Below are 24,848 nucleotides of genomic sequence, written 5' to 3'. Positions count from 1 at the left end.
TAAGGATATTCCTATATTTTTTGTTAAGAAATTAATCAATTTCAAAGTTGACGATTGCCCCTCTCAATAAGTATCACTTTCAGAAATCGAACATTCAATCTTAAAAATCCAATAGGACCTTATACCATTAAACAAACGTAATGATAGTATTTGATTTACAATTTGTGAGGAGAGATCCTTTTCCATTGAACAAAACAAACAAGCACTCAAAAGTCAAATATGCATCCATTCAGCAGGAACCTAGAAGTTGAGAACGTGAAGCACACGTGTGTGTTTCTCTTGATCTCCTCTATAAATACCCCTAACAATCCTATCCATCCATCCATAAATATTTAGGACACTTTCTCACAGAGATTGCATAAATTCTGTATTGTATTAAGTAGCACCCACAAAAAAAAACCTATATCCTTATTAATATTCACAGGGATTAAAACATATGGGTCAGTTCAACATAACATCCATCAAAACATCCTCAAATGGTGTCTGGCAAGGTGATAATCCCTTGGACTATGCTTTCCCACTTCTCATAGTTCAAACCACCTTGATTCTTGTTGTTAGCCGCTTCCTTGCTTTTCTCTTCAAACCTCTCCGCCAACCCAAAGTTATTGCTGAAATTGTCGTACGTTCTCTTTCTCTTACCTTTATTTATCCGAGATAACGGAAGTTGGCTGCAATATTCTGGTTGTGGTGATCCCGCAATCCCACCAGCCCATAACTGTGATGTCATATGAGATGTTATAGTGAACAGAGATTACATGTCTTAAATGGTTTATGTATGAGTTGAATGTTGGAGGGGAATAAACGAAAAGAAAATGCTTAGTAGTTACTTCAAAAGTGTATTTCATAGTTACAAGCCCTTATCTTTACTTTCTTTTTCTTCCAAAATCCAACTTGCAAACAACAAACTAAGACTTTCTTATTCTCTTTAGTGGCCAATCAAATATTGTTATATGAATAGAAAAGAAATTTTTTATTTTTTTTTAAACATTTTGATTAGCTGGAGACAAGGAATTGAGGCACCCTTCGGTTATAATGACTATGATCAGAATAAGCATACCTCTCACCTCAAATACAATTTTAAACATTGATTCTTGTGTGAAGAGCATGTTGAAGTCGTTATATTGAAATAATGTTATATGACAAAATAAGTTTAGAAGGTTTTGTGTTTGTAATGTAGAAGTGAGAGTGTTGAATTTATGTGTAGGGTGGAATTCTATTAGGTCCTTCAGCTTTTGGAAGGAACGATACCTACATGCAACGCATTTTCCCATCATGGAGCACTCCAATTCTTGAATCCGTCGCAAGCATAGGCCTTCTCTTCTTCCTCTTCCTCGTTGGCCTCGAACTCGACTTGAACTCAATTCGCCGTAGCGGCAAGAGAGCATTCAGCATTGCTGTCGCCGGAATCTCCCTCCCATTCATTTGCGGCATCGGCGTCGCCATCACCCTCCGCAAAACCGTCCACGGTGCCGACAAAGTCGGCTTCGCACAATTCATCGTCTTCATGGGCGTCGCGCTTTCCATCACAGCATTCCCCGTACTCGCCCGTATCCTAGCCGAGCTCAAGCTCCTCACCACGCGCGTGGGAGAAACTGCAATGGCCGCGGCCGCATTTAACGACATCGCAGCCTGGATCCTATTAGCCCTCGCTGTTGCCCTATCAGGCGACAGCGACAACAAAACCCATAAAAGCCCATTAGTTTCAATATGGGTCTTACTATGCGGCCTTGCTTTCGTCATTTTCATGATGGTCGTCATCCGACCCGCTATGAAACAAGTCGGACGACGATGCTCACATGAAAACGATGCGGTAGACGAAGCTTATATATGTTTAACATTAGCCGGAGTAATGGTTTCAGGTTTCATGACTGATTTAATCGGGATCCATTCAATTTTCGGAGCTTTCGTTTTCGGGTTAACAATTCCAAAGGGTAATTTTGCGGAACGGTTAATAGAAAGAATTGAAGACTTTGTTTCAGGTTTACTATTACCACTTTACTTTGCTTCTAGTGGGTTGAAAACTAACGTGGCAAAAATTCACGGCGGCGAAGCGTGGGGGTTGTTGGTGCTAGTGGTGACGACGGCGTGCGCGGGGAAGATAATAGGGACGTTTGCGGTGGCGATGATATGTAAGATTCCGGCGAGAGAGTCATTGACACTTGGCGTGCTGATGAATACAAAAGGATTGGTGGAACTCATTGTACTCAATATTGGAAAAGAGAAAAAGGTATTGCTTCTACTTTAATAAATATTTTGTTTTTGTTTTTGTTCTTGTTTTCTGTGATTATTTTTCAATGCTTTCGTGAGTTCATTTATGTTTCACGTAATAATTCTTTAATGCTTTACTTTAACTTTATTTAATAAAATAGAACAGAATTGTTGTTGAAAATTTAATGGGAGACACACCTGGTTGATAAAAGTTGAAGTCAGTTAATCTTTTTCTTATAGATAATATAAAATCAATTATCTTAAATGAAACATTGAATGTACAAAAAAAAAATGAAACATTGTAGCAACATAACCTAAGTATTTTCATATAAAGGGAGCAAGAGTTCAAAACTAATCCATCTCTAGATTGGTTGCCACACTAGATAAGAGAAGTGCAAGAAAAAAATATGATCCACTCATTCGTGTTAAGCATTACACAAGTTATATTGTAGATCATGCCCATTAACAATACATTCCGGTTTGTTAAATTTATTTTACACGATAGTCTATCCAACATAATCCTTCAAGCAAGTATCATTGGTCTTCAACGATGGTTGAGATTTTCAAATCAAAAAGTCCATCTTTCTTTTATCTACTCTTGTGTCACCCTTTTAGCAGATAATTCTATAACTTGATTTACTCGTATATGTGTTAGGCATATTAGAGGTGTTCCTGGTGAGTTTGAATTAGTTTTTAGGCAAAAAAAAAAAATGGTTAAATCCAAATATATAATTAATTTGCGGTCTGATATATTTTGTTTACATTAAGACATCTAATTCAAATACTATATATGATTTGGTTCAGTTTGGACTGATTTTTCATAAAAGATTGGAACTCTATATATGCATTTTAAAACTCATAAACATGACTAAAATATTAAATCTAATACACATTAAAATGACAAGTTTACATGCTTCATATTAATAATGTCACAACCTTATTCTATAAAGACATGTTAAAAGTCCTAAACTTTCTTCCAATAACCATGTTAATATAAATAAACAAACAACTCTTGCATACATTAAAAAATTTCTATATCAAAGACAACAACATAATTAATATCATAATAATGAGTAAGAACATTATATTCATATTAAGATGTTCCCATTAAAAAGATTTATAATGTTATATGATACTTGAATATTGGACTGCAAAATGTCAACAAAAACTAAACCCAATATAGAGTAGATGAAAATGTTACTTTGAATTAATTGACATACTACAAGATAGAATTATAAATTATAAATGAAGGCATTTATTAGAAAGTTAGGATAGTTTCATAGAAATATACTACACAAGATAGTTTTATTAAACAATGACTAGTTCAATTTGGAGACAAAACAATATATCTAAATAAAACAATCAGAATAAATAAATCATATATCAATACTTTATGAGCAGAGATGATTAATAATAAAACATTATTTCATTATCTCATCATTTCATCCTTAAAACTAAATTCTAAAACGAAGTAAATGAACACAAATGTCAAAGGCGGTGTTCAATATGAATATTTATATAGTGGAGTTGAAAAAACGATTTTACTAAGTAAAGGTCAAGTTTTCTCTGACACCATTGGTGACCACCTACTATTAATGAATAGTGTGTCTTTATCATAAGTTACGAGTCAATGTACAGGTTTTAAGGTAAGCATTTTTAATTGTTCACATATAATACTTGTATTCTATATGATTGAGAAAATTATGTTTCTAGATCTCGAACCAATAAATTTTATTATGTGAATAAAAATAAAAATTTAAAAACAACTAATAATATTCTAATTGGTCGAATATATATAATAGAACACTCTCAAAGATAGGTGCTTCTATGGCCAACCATTTACTCTAGTATTTTCAATCATGTCATATTTAGGCAAGTTGAATAGAAATCAATATATCCCTCCAATGATAAATATTATATAATATATATAATTATTTGTCATTTGTCTACAAAAAAACTATTATATTTACTTCTATGGTAGGATGGTGTACATGTACATGTTTCTGTGGAATCCATCAATCTCATAAAAGTTAAAGTTAATTATTTTAAATTTTTTGTTGACAAAATTCTTAGACTCAGATTTGCCTACATTCATCTAGACCTAAGATGAACAAGTGCCCATTGAGTCATTTCCTCCACTTTCTTGAATGTAATTATTACAATTAGAATTGTGGGGTGAAATCCAATTCATTTGACAATTAGATTAGCTTATAGCTTTTACCTTATAATCTAGATCTTTGTCCTTCTAATAATTTCCATGACCAACAATATATACCAAAGCCTTAAAGGCCATCTTTTAATTTTAAGAGTACCATGACTTATATATTGTCTCATCCGATATCATATACTAATGATAATGAAACAAAAACAATAATAATAATAAAAGACTGTGAGACATCCATCTATCGTATTTTCATTGGTGCGAAATAATATACAGGATAAAATCTGTAACATCATATATATATTCCTTAAGTAGTGGGGGATAAATATATGTTATTTAAGCTTTATAAGGTTGATATGTAGAATTATGAGCTGGTAATAAGAATGAACATGTGAGGCCATTAATGGAAACCATTCATCAAACTACTCAAACATGTTCTCCTTAAAGATTGTGAGACAAGTTTGTCTGCATGTATTATTTTCCATCATAAAGATTTTGACTAGAGTATCAAAACAACAATCTCGAATAGAATAAGGAGTGAAGTCTAAGTAGAATTGTTAGTTTAACCATCTTTTTGAAGAAGAAAAATTCTTCCTCTAAGAATATTAAAAATATTCCTTAGCAAATGATACGTGCCTGATAGTTTTTATTTGGATTTTTATAACTCATCATGTTGACTTTGATGTCTAAAATGATAGAAGTGTATTAATTAACTTAAGCATAATTTTAAGAGTTGTGTACAAAAAAAAAGGCAAGTCTTTGTTGCAAAACTTGGAAACCAAATTTTCAATATATTAACTTCACAATTTTCCTATAAACACATCATCTTTTATTGATTCCTTAGCCAGTGTCTTTAAGGACAATCCTAATATTCCCCCAATTTTAATACGGAATAAAAACTGAACATTGATCGATGTGAAATTACTTAATAGCATTGGACAATAAATCTTTTTGATGCAAAACCATAAAGAAAAAGGAAGAATCAAAATATTAGAAAATGGAACCACAAATTATATTGCATGTTTACACTTAGATGATCATAACCAATAAGATGTTAGTCTAGTAGTGTAAGACTCTGCTAGATTCTCAATATGATTACTATAATTTTACCTCTATACCAACTCAATATAATTTTGTCTAATAATAAATATTAATTAATAACTTGTTTGCTACTATTTCACTATGCCATTATCATTCATAACATTCAATAGCATGTTTTTATTTTACAGGTATTGAACGATGAAATTTTTGCAATTTTAGTGCTTATGGCTCTCTTCACCACCTTCATCACAACCCCAACAGTGATGACCATATACAAACCAGCTCGTGGCGCAATTGCCAAGACCAACCGCAAGCTAGGTGACCTCTCTTCCAGCTCTAAGCATGATGCCCATGCCGATCCGCTTCGAGTCCTAGCTTGCGTCTATGGTCCTGGCAATGTCCCCTCCATCATCAGTCTCATAGAGTCAACTCGTAGTACAAAAAAGTCCCTCCTAAAACTCTTCATCATGCACCTCGTTGAACTTACCGAACGCTCCTCTTCTATAATCTTAGCCCAACGGGCCCGCAAAAACGGCTTTCCCTTTTTTAATCGGGCCAATCGCGGCGAGTGGCGCGATAGGCTCTCAGGAGCCTTTCAGACCTACAGTCAACTAGGTCGGGTCTCGGTCCGGCCCACGACCGCGATCTCGTCTCTTTCCACAATGCACGAGGACATATGCCACGTGGCGGAAGAGAAGAGGGTGACGATGATCGTTTTACTATTTCACAAGCAATGGAGAATGGAAGTTGATGAGGATGATAGTGGTAAAGCCCATGAAGTGTTGGAGAATGTGGGCCATGGATGGAGAGGGGTGAACCAAAGGGTGCTGAAAAATGCACCTTGTTCTGTTGCTGTGCTTGTGGATCGTGGGTATGGTAATGGGTCCCACACTCCAGGCCCGAATGTTTCTGGGGCCCAACGGGTTTGTGTTATGTTTTTTGGTGGGCCTGATGATCGTGAAGCATTGAAATTGGGAGAAAGAATGGCTGAACATCCAGCAGTTAGAGTAACAGTTATAAGGTTCGTTGAGAAAGAAGGAGTGAATGGTATCAATGCTGTGTTGTTAAGCCCTGAAGCTTCTACAACAAGTGAAAAAAGCTATAGCTTTTCAAAAGCTAAAATCAACACCAAACAAGAGAAGGTAAAATTTACTTATGCTGATTATGTTACAATTACCGTCCATGAGTTTTATGGGTGTACATCTGTTGTCCCACTATTTTGTGTCACTCTATATGTCAGGAGATATAATTGGTCGGTAAATTTTTTAATAATTACAATTTTAACTTCAATAATTCTTTTCAACCAATCAGAATTGATGGTGCATGAAGTGGTACAAAAAGTTGGACAATAGATGTGATTCTGAGTTTTATACAATGTTATTGCATTATCCATTTTTCATGCATTGACTATTCAAAAAAACTAATGCAAATAGATGACGGATAATATAATGACCGTGTATAAATCAGATAGATATTACAGTCACCATTATTTAATATGTACATGGTATCTTAATTAAACACATATGACACATGAAAGGTTAAGTGATAAGTTTAGTGAAGTAAACTATAAAAAAACTTATAAGAAAGTCAATTTTTTATTAGCTCTTTCAAACTTCTGCTTTATGGGGCATTTAGAAGACCTAATGAAAAGTTGAATTGTTCTCTCATTTATAATATTTCCTTGTTTTGTAGACAGTTTAATTGGGTTTATGAGAATAAACTTTTGAACATTCACTTGTAACATTTCAATAAGTTTATCCACTAAGCTTACGAAAATAAGTTACTTTTAACTTATTTGTAAACAACTTTGTGAATAAGTGCTTAACTTGTTTGCTCAAACATGCCAAAGTGCTTATATAATAAGAGATAAGCTCAAAAATATTCTTAACTCATTATATAACATCATCTTTCTATTATAATTTTGTTATATACTTCAAATGTTAGGGCGCGCACACATACATATATATATATATATATATATATATTTTTTTTTGATATTCGATATTCGATATTCAAGAAGCTACATTCTTATATTAGTGATGTTGAACAAATTGTTTATTAATCTAACCCTATTTTTATAATTTTAAACAACGAATTGTAGGAGCTAGATGAGAATGCAATGGGAGAGTTTCATATCAAATGGGATAGCATGGTGGGATACATTGAGAAAGAGAGTAGTAATGTTGTGGAAGAGGTTTTATCAATAGGGAAAAGTGGGGACTATGATCTCATAATAGTTGGTAAGGGTAGGTTTCCGTCGATATCGGTGGCCGAATTGGCGGAGAGACAGGCGGAGCATGCCGAGTTAGGCCCTATAGGAGACATCCTTACATCATCAGGCAATGGTGTAGTATCATCAGTGCTCATGATCCAACAACACGATGTGGAATTGGCAGATGAAGCACCCTTATGCAAAGTTCATGAAGATTTATCTCATGCTAAAGGCAATGATAATGCAGTGTAATAATATTCATGTTATTTTATTTTGGTAAGAAAAATCATGTTAGCAATATGCATGGAAAATAATATTCTCAAGCTCTTTTTTCTAATACTTTTTATAGTATGTATAAAGGGAAAGTTGTACATAGTAAAAGACTTCGAGAATATTACTATTTGATGAAATTAAAGCACATACATGTTACACCAAAATGTTACTCCTAACTAGCATCATTTAAGGGGGTATTAGTAATTAATATAGTGATGCTTATGTTGTGGTTAACGATAATATTAGTGGTTGAGATTTTGTACGTAATTATAAGTTATTTTGTGTTGATAAATAAAATGTTTCTTGTATAGAATTTGGTGTACCTGGCTTTGTCCATGGGTTGTGCCTATCTTTTTTTAGGAGCTGATTTTGTTCGTTGCTTGTGGCTTTTGCTAAAAGTTTAATGAAGTAGTATTTGCGGGTGGGTTTTGATTTTTTTTATCGGGAAAATTGTTAGTATGTTAGTATTTATTACGAGCGAAACTCAAATCCTCAATCTCCTTCATTCCACCCCTAACCATCAAACCACCTTAACTCCCTTTTTATTTTTTTAAATTCATTATGGGTGAGGCTCGAACCCACAATCTTCTTTACTCTATTTCTTAAACTCCCATGCCTTAACCATTAGACCATGGAGGAAGGGGTGTAGAGACAGGCATGAGGTTTGCCTAGAAGTAGCCACACTTGAAAGAGTGCGTAATAACTCACTGATCGAGCGCTCTTGTGCTGAAGATAAATGGGGCTAAGCAATCTATCGAAGTTGTGGAATGTAAAAAATTATCGATAAGAGAGCGTTCCACCTTAGAGGGAAGGACCCACGCGATTAGTGGTGAACGAAACGAAAACGAGAATCTGGTAGGTTTTGGTAGTCCTTTATTGGAGCAGGCTTTGCCTTATTTGCTTGTTTAATAGTTAACTAGGTAAGATTATTAATTGTTTATAATTATAAGAACAATGTAGGTAATAAAAATAAGACTTATTTGTAAGTTGTTTAGCTTGTGAAACATTAGTGTATGACATTTCCAACAGTCATATCAAAGATGTTAACAACCATTGTTGGACTGTTTTCCAAGTTGCATGGTAGAAAATGTCCATGTTATTGTGTTTACCACTTACCTATGAAGAGCATTTGCAATAATTGAATAGAAATTATTTCTAAACTTCATTGCCAAATCTATTTCATCGAAGAAATAAGATTATAAAAAAACTAATTAGAACCTCACAAAGTTCATTATTTACAACTTAATTAAAAAATAGATTGCACCTAAAAATATAATTCATGTGACATATGAAGTAAGTGATGCTAGGGTTTGGGTCCTCTCCAGACCCTTTAGTATTGAAATATGAGGAGAAAAAAAAGTTAACGATTTTTTAATAATAAGAGAGAATTTCTACTCATGATATACTCTCAAATTAACTTCAAATCTTAAGCCATGAGCTCTACTTCAATCTTACTAAGAAGGTACATATCCACCTTTCAGTCCTTTTCTATGATAAATTGATTTAAACATCATATGCCTGACACATTACCTTACGAAATTATGATAGACATTAATTGTATAGGGAGTTGAAGTTTGCACATTAAAACCAGCTTTTAAACATCATTACCATTAACATTTGCAAGATCCCTAAAGGGTTGAATAAAACACAGGAATTTGTGAGAATGAGCTTGCCCTATTTTATTTTTGTAGAATCCCTGATGAGATACTTGGTTCTAATTCCAAATTAAAGTGTTGATTATTAAAATAAATAAAATTTGATAATTGAATCAATTATGTTAACTAAATAAAGGATATATATTGGGTATGAAGTTAGGGGATTTGTCCTATTTCTTCTCTTACATAGCCAACATTGTTAAGGTTGCTAGTTCCTTAACTTTTGTATGTTCTATTTAGAGGAACATAAAATGATAATAAAATAGAAGATTAAGATATTACATAGGAATTGAAGGATGGAAAGGGGATACTTTATTGGCATGAAGGTCACAATGTTCCTGATTAAGGTGGAAAAAGTGGTCCTAGTGATGGATCCAATTAATGGGTAGCTAGTAGATGGCTTGTTCATGTTGATGTTTTTTGGGACATGAACCTAGGGACAGACGATCTTCATTCGAATACAACTATGTAGATAACATACTAGATGCATGTAACAAGCTACCATAACATATAACCAAGTCTAGGAAGCTCAAAATGTTAATTATTATTAGAAGTGAAAGATAAAAATAAAATATATTTTTTTTTGAAGAAAATTATCAAAATTTCAATTATGTCAAAAGTAAGTTTTTCTTGTAAGTCCTTATTAAAGTATTATTTATCTTTCGGGTGAGAAATTGATCACATTCAGAATATGTTGATTGATTCTCTCAACAAATGTTATTTTCATGAACCTAACATCAACTTTTGACCTTGTAGGATACATGAAGATCTAGCTTTATCTAACCCTTTGAACAATTACTTGGTGGAAGGTAAGTTGGTAGTTGAGATTTTCATTTCATGATTTTTATTTTATTTTGTAGCGTATTATATGAGGAGATTGTGCAAAATCCACATCCACAACTAAACAAGTAAAGTTGCACTATGCTTGATTGAATACATTGCATAGAAATCTTAAATCAAAACAGTTAAAGAGTCTTTTCCTCACAACCATATGCAATAATACTTCAAGATCATTTTGTATATATGATGTAATGATACAACAAAACATATCTATATATAGTTTTATACTCAGACTATTACAATGCTTTGATTTGGTTACATTGTTGAATAGTGAATCATCTCTTCATTTATTAGAAAAGTGTGAGAAAAAAATAGCAATGTAATAATCAAAAGGGTTCTAAAGCTTAATAACTTTTGAGTAGATCTGAGTCATATTCATATATTGAGTAGGTCAAAGAGCAATGAATAGTAGCCACAACTGAAATAAGTTACAACGCATGTTGCAATGATAAAAAAATTTAGGTTTACTCAGAAATGTGGTCCATGTACATAACCCTATATATGTAGGGCTATCAAAACAAACCAACCCCCCATTATTTTGGTTCATTGTGTGGTTCGAATAGTGAAAGTTTCCTTCACTATTTATTTCTGATAAGTTTGGTTTCATGCATAGAAAAGTTTCTTTTCATATTTCTTACCATTTGAAACAACTTTGGTATTTGTATTGTTAATGTAAATATTTATGTCAGTACATTATCTACTATTTATTTGTATTACTTTTTCAGAGTTAATAATGATAAAACACAAATAATTAATCATATAATGACATTGTATAAAACTCGTACATTGTTAGTGCATAAATTTTTTTTTGTAAGTATATAATATCTTCTTTTGTATTATTCGAAAGTTTTTTTTTTCAGTGATAGAGTAAAATTCATTTTTCTCAAACTATTCAAATCATTTCTTCAAATTTTGGTTGAATGATGTCAACCTATTTTTTAATTAAATAATTTATTATTTTAAGTTATACTAACAAAAATAAAAATTATATATATATATATATATATTATATAATTTTAAAATAGAATTTATACACTTTATTGGATACTAAAATTTATAAAAATAGAAGATGTATAATTTATAATGGGTGGTAATAGTAAATTTAGTTTTAGACAATTAATATGATAAATTTTATTATGATCAATAATAATAAATTTAATTCAGAGATAATACAATGTAATTTTAAAAATATAAATTATTCGTAATTTTAAAACTGAAACATTTAAAATTAGATAGTATATTCGCCCTTTTATCCATTTTAATTTTTTTGGGAGACACAAAAAAACTAAATTTTATTTTTGAAAATGTCTTGTAGTTTTCCCATTATATATTGGTTACTTATATTGTACATCAGGATAGATGGCAGAATGTAACCCGAAATGTAACTTTGAAGCAAATATTAAAAATAATAATCGTGTTGCATATAATTAATTGCATGATAAGGAGGGGGAAAATATTATTATTGGGGTGTATGCAATTGGCCTCATAAGTAACATGATCCTATGTTACAAAATTTCATATCCTGAATCCTAAACTAATTGTATCTCATTTAAAAATATTATTTAGGAGAGATTTATTTATTTTAAGAGTTATTCTTCATCCTAACTCTTAATTCTAGGAAAATTCAATGTTTAAATTAATGAATAGATCTAAATCATTATATGTCCATAGAATAAATAACTAAGATAAAAAGTTGGAATTTTGTTATTTTATTTTTTAAAGTAGGTAACAACTTTCAAAAGATTCGAAATATAATATGACTAAACATCTGATCTTCATTCAGCCTAATAATGAGTCCACTGCAATGATTTCTTGGAATCATAACAAAATATAAAAGTATGCGGCAACTAATTTATATATTTTGTTTCATCATATACAGGTAAAATCGCCACTGAAAATAAGATAATAATAAACTAACAAAATATGGGAGCACATGATGTTCCATATATTACTTTGTGTACTATTTATTATAATTAATTTTCATAAACAATAATATATCGAGTGATATATTATTGGGGTAATATAAACCAAAATTCCCTAAACTCATAATATAATATTTATTCAAGATAAGTACGTATAAGTAGTTAAAGTTAGGTGCCGATTGAATTAAAAAGAATTGAGTGCCCATGAATTCAGACTTACATTATCTTCATTCACATGGATTGAGATAAATAAAGGGTACCAAGTGGTTGAAGGTATTAGCAACCTTCACCTGTGAGAAATTAATACCCAATCTTTATTTCAAATAAACAAATTTTCCCAAACTTCATGTATATATATATATATATATATATATATATATATATAGTTACCAATGTAATCAGTGGAAAGCATGCCATTGGTAAACCTTCCTGTAGGAACTTGGTTAGGAAAATCTCTACCATATGGTGGAAAGTTGCTCTTGAAAGTGGTCTTAATATAATTGTTGTTTCCAGGGTCTACAGTGGAATCTCCAAACACATAAAAGCCAGAGATTTTGTTATTGTTTAAAGCAGAAGAAGCTCCTTCAACTTTGGGTTTGAAACATAACATGATGATAAGAATGAAAATGAGTGAAAGAGAAAGCAAGAAATTATGTGTATGAGAGGTCCCCATTGGAAGAAGAGTGAGAGGTTTGAGATGAATGAGAATAAATTGAGTGAACTGAAGAAGGTGGGTATGAATGTTTGATCAGAGAAATGATGGTATATGACAGTGTGGCTATAATAGAGTTAATATAGGTGAAGTACCTATGTAATATTACATGACTATAATAGCCCTTTGAGATATGATATTTCTATTCATTATAGCTTTAATATGAATTTGTAGGTGAAGTTGTGGGGAATGAATTGTGACCTTTTTTTTGTCATTTTATCCATAATATGAAAGAATTTATGAATGTTACCTATATTCTGTTGGGGTGGGTTTAGATTTTATTTATAAAAAAAACTAGGTTGATATTGCCTACTTTTTTTAATCAGCAAATTAATTTATTAAAATAGATAAAAAGTATTAGGAGAACAAGTGGTACTGCTATCCACAAAGACAATTGATCAATACAACTAAGAATATAATTAGAGGGGTTCATCATCCACTCTGTAAAACAGAAAAAAAACCTGGAATACCAGCATCAAGAAAGTTCCACGGGTAAAGATGAATTAAGTTCACAACCAACTCTAGAGTAAAATTAGAGTGCTCAAAAATAATTTTGTTTCTAACCAACCAAAGAGACCAAATAGTGATGAACTAAAGGGACATATAGTGATGAAGCTTTTTCTTCAACCAAAGCTATACCCTACAATTCTTGGTGCTCTATACCTTCTCCCTTGACCTGTCTTATTCATTCTCATTTTCTATTGGCATGCATGCCCATAAGTGTGTATAAATATATATATTCTTAGAAAGTGATTATTTTGTGTCACAACTATAACTCTTTCTAACTTTCTACAGAGTGTGGTTGTGTTCTAGTGATTATAGAATGAAGGGTATTGTTTCACTGGTAACAGGAAGGGTTGGTCCAAGTGGGTTTGGATCAGCTTCAACTGCAGAGCAAGTTACTGAAGGAATTGATGCTAGCAACCTCACTGTAATTATCACAGGTTAGTTTTTAATTGCAATGTTGTTGTATTTACTTATTGGTAAGTTTCATATATATAGGAATTGTTAGGGGTATATATACATGTTCTTCCTTATACCTTATGTTATATCAATGTTTCTTTGTTAACTTATATCATCCTCACTCTTGCATTGGAAACCATTTAAATAATGTTATCATGTTCATGTTTACTTTTGGTTTTGAACCATGCCAGGGTGACAAGCTATTAAGCCTTCTCTTTTTTATTTTTTAATTCATTCTCCTTTATATATTTTTGGATTTAAAAAATTCGGTTTTCTATACATAATATGACTTCTCTATCTTATATACACATAAATTAGATATATTATAAGTAAAATAGGTTGTTTGAGACTTGAACCAAGAACAAGTAGGATAGAATATAAAATTGATTAGTAAATCAGATTCAACAGTAAAACAAGAAAAAATTTATCACTGAGTTGTATGTGCATTTTTTATTGCATACAACTTTGCGTATTTATATATTTTCCGTTTTAGTAATTTCGAAAAGTTGTGACTTTAACAAATACAAGCAATTAGATGAGGATCGGACGACTTAGATTTCAAGCTGCATTTTAATTTTGATTGTCATCCAAGCCATCCTATCTTAATCTATTTGTTTTTCGATCGAAAACTATCATTTATGTATAAAATGAACCTGACATAACAATAAGGTTGTTGCTTAGTGAATGAGTTCAAATCCTGAAACTGCCTCTCCGCTTTAAGAAGTAAGGTTGCTTACATCTACCCTCCTCGGACTCCACTAAGTAGGAGCCTAATGCACTGGACCACCCATTTATATATGCATAAAGCATGACAATAATAATGCAGCCTCTAAAACTATGTAGGAGGAGCAAGTGGAATTGGATTTGAGACAGCAAGAGTATTGGCTCTTAGAAAGGCACATGTGATCATTGCTGTAAGAAACATGGTGTCTGCAAAAGAAGCTAGACAACTTATACTTGAGGAGAATCAATCTGCTAGAGTAGACATACTCAAGCTTGATCTATGCTCAGTCAATTCTGTTAGATCGTTTGTGGACAACTTCATTGCTCTTGATCTTCCTCTCAACATCTTAATGTCGGTTTTCTCTTTTCGCTCTCTATCTCATTTTCAATATTAATGCGCATTTCATTTTATTTGCGAATATGTTTACGAAAATGCTTAAACACAAGTATGAGTAAGGTCGAATAGTTCGTTATACAACGAAACAAGAGCGACAACTTTTGTACAACTTTGCATTTTATAACACAAACGGTAACAAAATACGCAAAAAGTAGTAAATAAGATGAACATAATAACAAGACAATGATCAATCAATGTTCCATCAAAATGATGATTCCAAATATTTGACTAAAGCATTGGTTTTTCATTTCAGAAACAATGCTGGAGTCATGTTCTGCCCTTTCAGCCTCACAGAGGATGGGATTGAGATGCAGTTTGCAACAAACCATCTTGGTAAGAGCAACCACAATCGCAAACAACATCTTTTTTCTTATTTGGGTCCCACATATTATTTTATAATTTATTACGACGCTTCATGAAATAAGAACAACATCTATTTTTTTCTCACAATGACAAACATCATTCTTATTTTTATTTGGGTCCCACAACATCTACCTTTTTCCCACAACATCTACCTCTCTCCTCACTTTCCCTCGGCTAAGAACCACCAATAATTGTTCTTATCTAAGAACAAAAGTCAGAAAATAAGAATAACACAGTGGAAAATAGAGTAAAAATGTTCTTATTCCATTAAGAACAACTATTGTGGTTGCTATAATGTCTCAGCAATCATGCTTAACATTATTGTGTTAGCATTATAGTATAATTGGTTACACTATTCTCTACTCTCAACACCTTCACTTCACAGGCCATTTTCACTTGACAAATCTACTTCTTGACAAAATGAAACAAACTGCAAAAGTCACTGGAATTGAGGGAAGGATCATAAATCTGTCATCAATTGCTCATAATTTCACTTACAGAAAGGGTATTAGATTTGATAAGATCAATGATCGAAAAGGGTATGTTTCAGTTCAATTCCACTTCAACTCTCCCATGAATTCTGATATGTAGAAACCTTACATATTTTCTGTTGCACTAACTTTTCAGTTATACTAACAAGAGAGCATATGGACAATCAAAATTAGCCAATATATTACACACTAATGAACTTTCTAGGATTCTGCAGGTAAACCAAACTAATGCTTTTCTGGCTTCATTTGTTTCAGTAAATAAATTACTATCTAGTTATATTATAGTAGATAAATAAATGAAAGAGATCACCCTTAGAAGTTTGGATAAACAACATAATTAAGTGTTCATTCAATAAGCTTTTTTAAAATAAGCTAAAAAGATGTTATGTTTATAAGCTTATATGATAAACTTAATGAAATAAGCCAAAAAGAAAAAGAAGAAATGTTATAGCAAGGTTATAAGTTGGGTTTCATAAGCTCAAATAACTCACTTGTCAGCTCTACCAAAGTCCCTAAGATTGGACTAATGAGGCTTCAAGTTCATGGTTTAATTCAGTCACCTATATAGATTTTCGATTAAATAGTGATCAAACCAGATAATGTTCGAACCGGAATTTTCGATTCAAGGTTTAAGAGAAAGACAGAGATAATCACCACAAATTGTTTTGCTGGTTATTTGTGTGATTATATGTCATGGGTTGGATTCATATCTCAATGCCTATGATCATATAATTCAATGAGATACCAAGCATGGATTAACTTAATCTTGGTTTCTAACATTTGTTTATAGGAAGAAGGTGTGAACATCACAGCCAACTCAGTTCACCCAGGAGTTATAATGACTCCTCTCATGAGACATTCTTCTTACCTTATGTGTATGTTAATTCTCCTTAAACTCACTAACAGATCATAAAAGTAGTTCTTTTTTCTCTTCTTTTCTTTTCTTTTCTTTTCTTGTCTAATGTCATTATATGATTCATGCAGATTGCTTGAAGATCTTCACCTTTTACATATGGAAGAATGTCCCACAGGTAATTCAATTCATCCTTCTAGGATACCAATACAGGTGCAAAATGTTACATTTGATAGGGCAAAAACAATAAAATATATATGTCCTATTTGGTAAAGAAAAAACTATTATAACAGGACAGAACAGTTTGTAAAATAAATTTTTTATACAAGATTAATAAGTAAAATATTTTGTTCCATTCAGTGATTAAATTGCAGGCTGCATGATGCAGCCGCAATATTGCAGTGACCGACTCACAATGATGTAGCCGTATCAGACTGCAATGCAATTGCATTGGACCACATTTAGGCCACTTCAAGACACATCGAATTCAAAAATATATTTTTAATTAAAACATAATTCACTCCCCAGCAACTGCAATCCGCATAGAAATGATTATAATCACAGTAACCACAGTTTAAAACACTGGTTTCGTTAAAAGGGATAGAACCAAAGACAAAAAAACAAGACATCCCACTTCACCATGTTATGTTGATATTTTTGTATGACCTTGCAGGGAGCAGCTACAACATGCTATGTTGCACTCCACCCAAGTGTGAAAGGTGTAACTGGGAAGTACTTTGTGGATTGCAATGAGTTTAAGCCAAGTTCATTTGCCTCAAGCCCACAGTTAGGGAAGAAACTCTGGGATTTCAGCAACAAGTTGATCACTTCAATTTCGAAATCTTAAGTGCATTTGTTCTTTGGGGACAGAAGCTTAGTAGTGGTCACAAGTTTCTTAAAATTCGTAATGCATAAGTAAACCATTACAGTTTCGGTTATGATTCCTTGTTCTGTGAGGATGTGTCCAAACATTTTATTTCTATGCATGACTTTATTTTTATGCTATTTTAGAGTTATTCTATTTTCAACATTTTCTTAAAATCAGTCAAACATTGTTTGCATGTTAATGTTAAAAAAATTAAGGATGAGTGAGAAGAGTTTGGTTCCAATATCAGGGTGAAAAAACAAAAAAATATTTATCATATACTCATTTTATAGAGTAATTTATATTTTCTAGATAATATTTATTTTTCACTCTTAATTGTTCTTTGTTCATTAATGTGAAACAGTAAATTTGTGAAATTTTTCAGTGGAGATAAAAGGATAAATTGTAATTTATAATTTATTACATTATTTTAAAAAAAAAATCAAAGAAAAATAACTAACTTCTCCTTAGTATGTGTAATTTAATTGAAGAAATCTTATAATTAGAATGAGAAGTAGTAATTATTTTATCTTGACTTTCACTTCCGAAATAGAAATGAGTAGATAATAAATTGTTATCAAATAGTGTCTTAGAAAAAATTGAGAATATAATAACTCATGTGCAGGTAGAACTTCACTTTCAAGTGAGATTTCTGGCTTGAGAAATATGATTAGAATAAAAGACAATTTTATAGCTTAAACTTGTATCTAATTATGAATATATTTGTATCAATATAGTTGAATGGATTCACAAAGGCCATGGTTAACGAAATAAATTTGTTTAGCACAAATTCTGTATTGAAGTATCCTACTGAAAATCTGACTCCAAAATGATTAGTAACAACCAATGGTGCATCTCAACGAGTTAGATCATGCTCCTGCATCCCACAAGCCCACAGCTCGCACCACACAAGCAGAAGCGGCTACAATGACCGCCGCAAAAACTGGCAGAGCGATTAGATCAACCTTGGATTCCATGAACAGATGAGCAGGAAAACAAAGGATATCTCCGGGAACATCTAATGGCATTCTAATAGACCCATCAACCTTGCACTTCCGAGAGAAGGAAGATGAAGGGGAGATGGCGGAGACAAACGCCACCTGCAACGAGAAAGTGGCCACTGCCACCGTGATGCTAAGTAGTGTAATCCAAGTGGCAGCATAGAGTAGCATAAGCCATGGGGTTGTGAGGTGCAAACGGATGAAGTTAGATAGCCAGAGAGACATTTAAGGAAGGTAGAGGGTAGAAGAAATGGTTGGTGTTTCGGACTGTGTTTGTCTTTATAAACAGAACATTAATGCAGCAATGAGATTTGGTGCAGAACAACCTAAACATAACAACTGTCCTATGAAGATGTTGGTGTAGAAAAATGTTATATGATGGACCAATGAGGATTTAAGTGGAGCATAACTTACAGGGTCATATGATTACTATGCTGACTAAAGTTGTGAGGTGTAGAATTAGGCCACTAAAGAGTGCATTATGGGTTCGGTTTATGATAAGACCAAAGATTTGGGAGCAATTCCACAACATTGAAAATTTAAATATTGTAGGTGATGGGACCACATCTGTTGTCCCACTTTTTGTACCACTCTATGTACATGAACTCTGATTGGATGAAAAAATTATTTAAGTTAAAATTGTAATTATTATATATTTTTTTGTCCAATCACACTTCCTGACACATGAAGTGGCACAAAGCTGTGAGACAGCAGATGTGCTCCCGTTGGGGATATGGTTGTTTCCGCACTATAGTCCACAAGGGTCAAGTAGAACTCTACTTTCAACTTTTGACACATTGATTTGTGTCTCACTTAAACATCAAAATCACTTTTTGCCATTGACTTTTATAGTGTTCATCTAACACTAGTTTCAATTACACCACTTTTTACCTTCATGCCATATACAAAGGGTGTAAAAAGGGGTGTAGTCAAAAAAAGATTATTGGCATGTGAATGTATTCTATGCGTGTGAATAGTATTACTGATTAAGCTTAATAAATTATAGTTGTCACAATTTATAGGAATTGGATTGGGTATAGTGACAAAGTGACTATAGTTGCAAAACAATAGTTTGGAGTTTAGACTTATAACATATATAATTTTATTTTGGATACAAAGCAAACCATTTTTCATGGCTGGGATTTGGTGCAATCATTTTGTGACTGCACACAATCTATTTCCCAATTTATACAGCTCATTCAACTGCAGGGAGTGCCACATGAATTCAAATTAAAATAACGACATTCGGATTGAATATGTTACAGGCAAGAAGAGAGAGCCTGTTTGAATATCTATCATGGTGGCAGTTGTAGAAACATTAAATTCACTCACTGGTGGAGGATGGTGATGACTTCGCCACCTTGAGAGCTAGCCATAGAAAACTGCCAAATGCCAAGCATAGTGAAACAAGCGTAATCACAACCACGGCCTGGAATGAGACGTGCGGAGCTAAAAAGAACACAATAGCAATCGTAGCACTTTGCCATATCTTTAGTTGTGCAAATGCCCCTTCCTGCACCACATAGACTTAATATTTAGTGGCAAATTAAACTAATTACAAGTAAAAAGCTTAATAAAAAGGTACCAGGGGTATTGGGAAAATTAAGATGGAGAAAAGGATGAACCAAAAGGTATTTGCAATATGAGAGCAACAATGGGAGACGTAGAAATAGTGAATGAAAACTATAACTGGAGTAATGAGCATAGTGACATGAATTAGCAACCTGACTCAAACAAACGATCTCAATAAAGTAATGGAGAACCGAGGCGACATGCATTGAACATTATCATCCATTTTTAGGGAAATAAAGATGTTTATAGCTTTTTGTATACCGTGTCATGCTTAAATAACATTCCAAGCAAAGCATTGAGCTGTGTCATCAAAACTCCATCACCAATGCCCAACAAAGCAGCCAAAAGAAGTATGTATAGAGTACCAAGCCACCCGCTAGTTATGCTGCATCAGGAGTGTCAAAGAAAGATATAAGAAGGAAATATAGGGGAAATAATGTCCATAAACTTCAGTCAAAGAAATGTATTTAATGCTGACCTGAAATTTAACAGAAGTAAGACAAGTACAATTGCCTGAACAAAAGCTCCAAAGGAAACTATCGATGTAATAGTTGTGAGACCAGAGGTGAGCCGACCAGCAACCAGAGAACACTGATAGATTTAAAGAAATTGACACAAATAAAAGAAGAGGTGCTCATTATTGGCATGGTTCAATACAAGAGGTGCTCACAATTCGCATGATGCAATCAAGTAACTTCAAACCACCAAAGGCAAGGAACTACAATTCCGCATTCCCATACTTACTATTCCATCAAAAGCTCCATATGCTGCCATTGAGCTACCCACACCAGAAACACCAATTGCAGGAGTTACAACATACTTGGTAAATTCAGCCCTATGAAAGAAAATTTCATCATAAACACAACCATTATTGAAAGATAATGAAGATGAATGAATGTCTTATAATTCATAAGAAATTACCACACAAATGCTTGTTGTAGACCTGAATATGCTATGAGAGGTATGATCAACAACATCCTTACATCAGACAATGCACTGGTGAGTGATCTGGACAGAGACTTAAGGGATGCATATAAACCAGCATCGGCACCTAAAAGCTCATTTTCTCCCTTACTATTACCCGCCCGTTTACTCAAGAAGCACATTAGTATTGCACCAAAGGACATGACGAAAAGGAATACAATAAACAATAAAGTTGTGCCATTGGTACTTCCCGCCTGCATTGATGAGAGGCAAAATCAAACACTGAGAATGTGTGAAATATTTTCAATCAAAATATGAACTTGCTATTAGTAGTATGAGATAAGCATTTATTGTAGAAGAGTGCAAACAAAAAACCAGATCCCATCTACATTTCCTTCAAATCTCTTGTATATTATCCAAATGAAAATATTTCTAAATATCAAACAAATGTCATACTAGAAATTTAAAACGACAGAGCACTGCTAAATTACAGTGTGAACACCACCAGACTTGTTGGCAAACCATTACATGTCAATAGTTTCAAAATTAAAACAAAGCTGATAATTAGATAGATATATAGATATCACAAGTTAAATACTTTTTTTAATAAAAAAGTTAATGCTATATCGACTCAACAGAGTTTGGACCAAGGGCTCTGTCAATAACAAAGATAGCATTGTTTTCTTCTAAAAATATTTAATAATTCTTCATTCTTAATGTCTAAGAGAAAGGGGTGAGCTTGAATGAATGAAGCATCAAGAGCTGACAATTAAAACATAGAGAACAGAAGAAAACTCCCAAAATGCAGAGGCCAACCACCACATACCTGCCCATCACTCAGCAGAGCAAATGTGATAAGATTTCCAATAAACTGCAAAAAACAAAAAATTAATCAAATTTGAATTCTAAAATGGTACCTTTTATTTAAAGAAGCAGAAACAATAATGTGATCAGCCGATTTAAAAATAATATGATCACCTGGTGGAGTGCATAAACAGCCCAGAATTCCCCATTGAAGTTACCAATTACTGCACCTTCATGCAATTCGTAATCTGTAGCATGACTGCGTGCTGTGGAAGTGAGATATGTTCCCTGACAGGCCAAACTAAGATTAGTAAAGATACGGGTGACAAATGACAATTTGAAAGAACTACAGAACTTTGACATGTTACATGTACCTGTCCAACCCATATTATTGAAGCACAAAACCCAAGATACAAAGAAGCTGGAACCAGTGTATACCTGGAAGAAGAATCGTACAACGGTAAAGGATATGCATAATAAATTACTTTTATTTCAGCATACATACCCAAAGTAAAGCAAAATGATGCTCATATATAAAAATGGAACTAAGAACAGGTTTGAATAACAACCATAAATGATGGTCAGCCATAAGAAAAACTAAGAAATCATTCGTGAAACCCAAAATACAAGTACAAATATACGAGCTGTTGAGAACTCAATTTAAAACCAGTCAAAATAGCTACTGTTTTATCTATAATTCAAAAAAGATTCAATCAAATTGTCGATTTAGGGGCATACTTTGCACCAGAATATGTGCACTGCTTCCTTCAGCTATTCTTATGTTACTCTCTTAAAACTCAAAGGCTGTTAACTTCAATCAAATTTAATTTCAAGAATGCAGATTTTCATGCACTGCTGCTTTTCTAGTGAGATTTTTTTGCAGCTCAAATTCAAAGATACTCATTTTTTTCCCATTTTAAGTTGTACAACTAAAATTTCAAATACCACTCCTTTCTGATAACTTTTCTACCCTGCTTACACTTATTAGCCAAAAAGTTAACAATTCTATCTCCAAAACTTCAATCCATCATATTGTTCAAGGAAGTTCAAAATGAAGGAAATGAAAGATTCACAAACTGGCCAACACCAAGAAACTATGAAGCTTAGGTTTGAGAGTAAGCGGAATTTACTAAACTATTCAAATTCAGTGTAATTTCTGAAAACATCAGAGTTTATGATAATTTTAAACAAGATAGCCAGTGATTACCAATTTGGCTTCAAGTTTGCAGCTACATACAAACAATAACCACTTGTCCCAATGATTAAAGCATTCTTCGAACCAAGATTTCGCACCACCAAAGAAGCGATCACAGAGAAAAACGTGAAAGACAAATACAATATCCCAAGTGAAGTTGTTCCTAAATCCTCCTCCTGAAATCAAAAACAAATTCACAACTTCAGACTTCTATTTCCTTCTTCAAAAACCAAAGGCCGAAACAATTTTAATTTTTTGAAGTAAACCATCATATTAGGCTCTCAAACAATCAAATTAGAAGACTTGTCATTTTTATCTCTGATGTTAAGAAACCACTATTTTTTTCCGTGGAAAATATAAACACGAGTTTTGGACTGTTTGGCACAAAGTATCTGAAAGCTTAGTGCATGTTTGGTTTCCTGTTTGAAGCCTCCATAATCACTTTAGACGGGGTAAACAATGTTTGACAATTTCATAGAATCACTCTTGGAACATCTAAAGTCAAGTTCGCAGGAAGTAAGAAATTGCAACTTTTACTTCTAGCTGAAACTTTTACACTGAATCTTCCTACCGAAGTTGATTTTAGAATAAAACATCCAAACATGGACAACTTCACCTTAATCTCAATTATAACCGAAATCAATTTTACAAAATCAACTCCACCAAAATCAGGTTTCGCAAACACTCACCCAAAAACACACTAAGCTAGTAAACTAGCTAATAAGCAAGATGCTAAAAACTCAAAGTTGAGAAGCTAGCTGATTGAATCAGAATAAGATTAGCCCATAAGCGTAAAATGACATGATAAACCTATGACGTATAAGTCATAAAACACCAACTTAGTCTGTGAAATTATAAACATATTAATCCTGAAATTTAACATGTCCTAGGAACCTATTTGACTAACTGACTATAATTTCAAGAACTAATCTGACAAAGACTGTAATATTTATGCACTGTTCGGGTAAAGATTTATATGTAGTCACTACACGATTCATTTGTATTGCTTATATTTAATAGCCAATGATGATCAAATATGAATGGTGGATCAACACTAACAACGCATACATATTTCTCTTATGACGAATGCTTATACTTTCACGGACTAATATGATTTAAAAAATTAAGATTAAAATGATATTTTCCTAAATTCATTAACTAATATGCCATATGCTCATAATTTCAAAAACTAAAATAACGTTCATGTTCAAAATAAAATTGAAAAATAAAATAAAATAATAAAAGTGTTGAGAAAGTAACAGTGTTGAGAGTGCTTTGTAAATTCTGAGCAGCTCCATAAGCTAGAAAGATCAATAGAAATGCCAAGCTCAATATATGAACATCCTTCGTGTGACTCTTAGTTTTCGGTGATTGAAGAATCGGTGATTCATCGGAGACTAGTAGCGTCTCTTCGTCGCGGTCAATTACAGTCGCCATAGGTTCTAATTCTCGACCAAATTGATGAATTAATTAATGAATGAATGTTTATAGCTATGAAATCATTGAATAGAAATGTAGAAACCCTAGAAATGTTGAATGATAGTTTAGTGAATCGAAATCGTATGAAAAAGATGTAGTTAGAAGCTTTTATGGTAAAGAAGATTCTGAATATTCTATATAGAAATAAGAGTCAATGAATAGTTCCTTTCATTCTTCTGTTTCCCATGAATCAT

The 24,848-nt window shown here is 32.7% G+C and overlaps 4 protein-coding genes across 5 annotated transcripts; 2 read left to right on the top strand and 2 right to left on the bottom strand.

Moving 5' to 3' along the window:
* On the top strand, nt 347–8,032 carry LOC109355770 (cation/H(+) antiporter 20). Of its 2 annotated transcripts, XM_019598979.1 has the most exons (5): nt 347–619; nt 1,205–2,227; nt 5,599–6,552; nt 7,512–7,795; nt 7,832–8,032. In XM_019598979.1, exons 1-5 carry the CDS (start codon nt 437–439, stop codon nt 7,872–7,874), a joined length of 2,487 nt encoding a protein of 828 aa, XP_019454524.1. In that variant the 5' UTR covers nt 347–436; the 3' UTR covers nt 7,875–8,032. The 2 variants fall into 2 exon arrangements, with proteins under 2 accessions (XP_019454524.1, XP_019454523.1); XM_019598978.1 differs by having other exon boundaries at nt 7,512–8,032.
* On the top strand, nt 13,671–17,819 carry LOC109357067 (short-chain dehydrogenase TIC 32, chloroplastic-like). The gene is made up of 8 exons (XM_019600777.1): nt 13,671–13,968; nt 14,831–15,062; nt 15,361–15,440; nt 15,856–16,009; nt 16,098–16,176; nt 16,752–16,836; nt 16,946–16,992; nt 17,488–17,819. Exons 1-8 carry the CDS (start codon nt 13,848–13,850, stop codon nt 17,659–17,661), a joined length of 972 nt encoding a protein of 323 aa, XP_019456322.1. The 5' UTR covers nt 13,671–13,847; the 3' UTR covers nt 17,662–17,819.
* LOC109357068 lies at nt 17,671–19,251 on the bottom strand. The gene has a single exon (XM_019600778.1). It carries the CDS (start codon nt 18,903–18,905, stop codon nt 18,549–18,551), a length of 357 nt encoding a protein of 118 aa, XP_019456323.1. The 5' UTR covers nt 18,906–19,251; the 3' UTR covers nt 17,671–18,548.
* On the bottom strand, nt 19,764–24,791 carry LOC109357066 (UNC93-like protein 3). The gene is made up of 10 exons (XM_019600775.1): nt 24,436–24,791; nt 23,188–23,351; nt 22,355–22,418; nt 22,155–22,268; nt 22,003–22,047; nt 21,174–21,430; nt 20,997–21,087; nt 20,731–20,843; nt 20,514–20,637; nt 19,764–20,193 (listed from the first exon to the last, which is right to left on the bottom strand). The coding sequence occupies exons 1-10, from the start codon at nt 24,610–24,612 to the stop codon at nt 20,005–20,007; spliced, it is 1,338 nt and encodes a 445-aa protein (XP_019456320.1). The 5' UTR covers nt 24,613–24,791; the 3' UTR covers nt 19,764–20,004.

The sequence above is a fragment of the Lupinus angustifolius genome, chromosome LG09 (genome assembly GCF_001865875.1).
Source record: "Lupinus angustifolius cultivar Tanjil chromosome LG09, LupAngTanjil_v1.0, whole genome shotgun sequence".
Lineage (NCBI taxonomy): Eukaryota > Viridiplantae > Streptophyta > Magnoliopsida > Fabales > Fabaceae > Lupinus > Lupinus angustifolius.
This window is presented reverse-complemented; position numbering and strand designations above follow the sequence as displayed.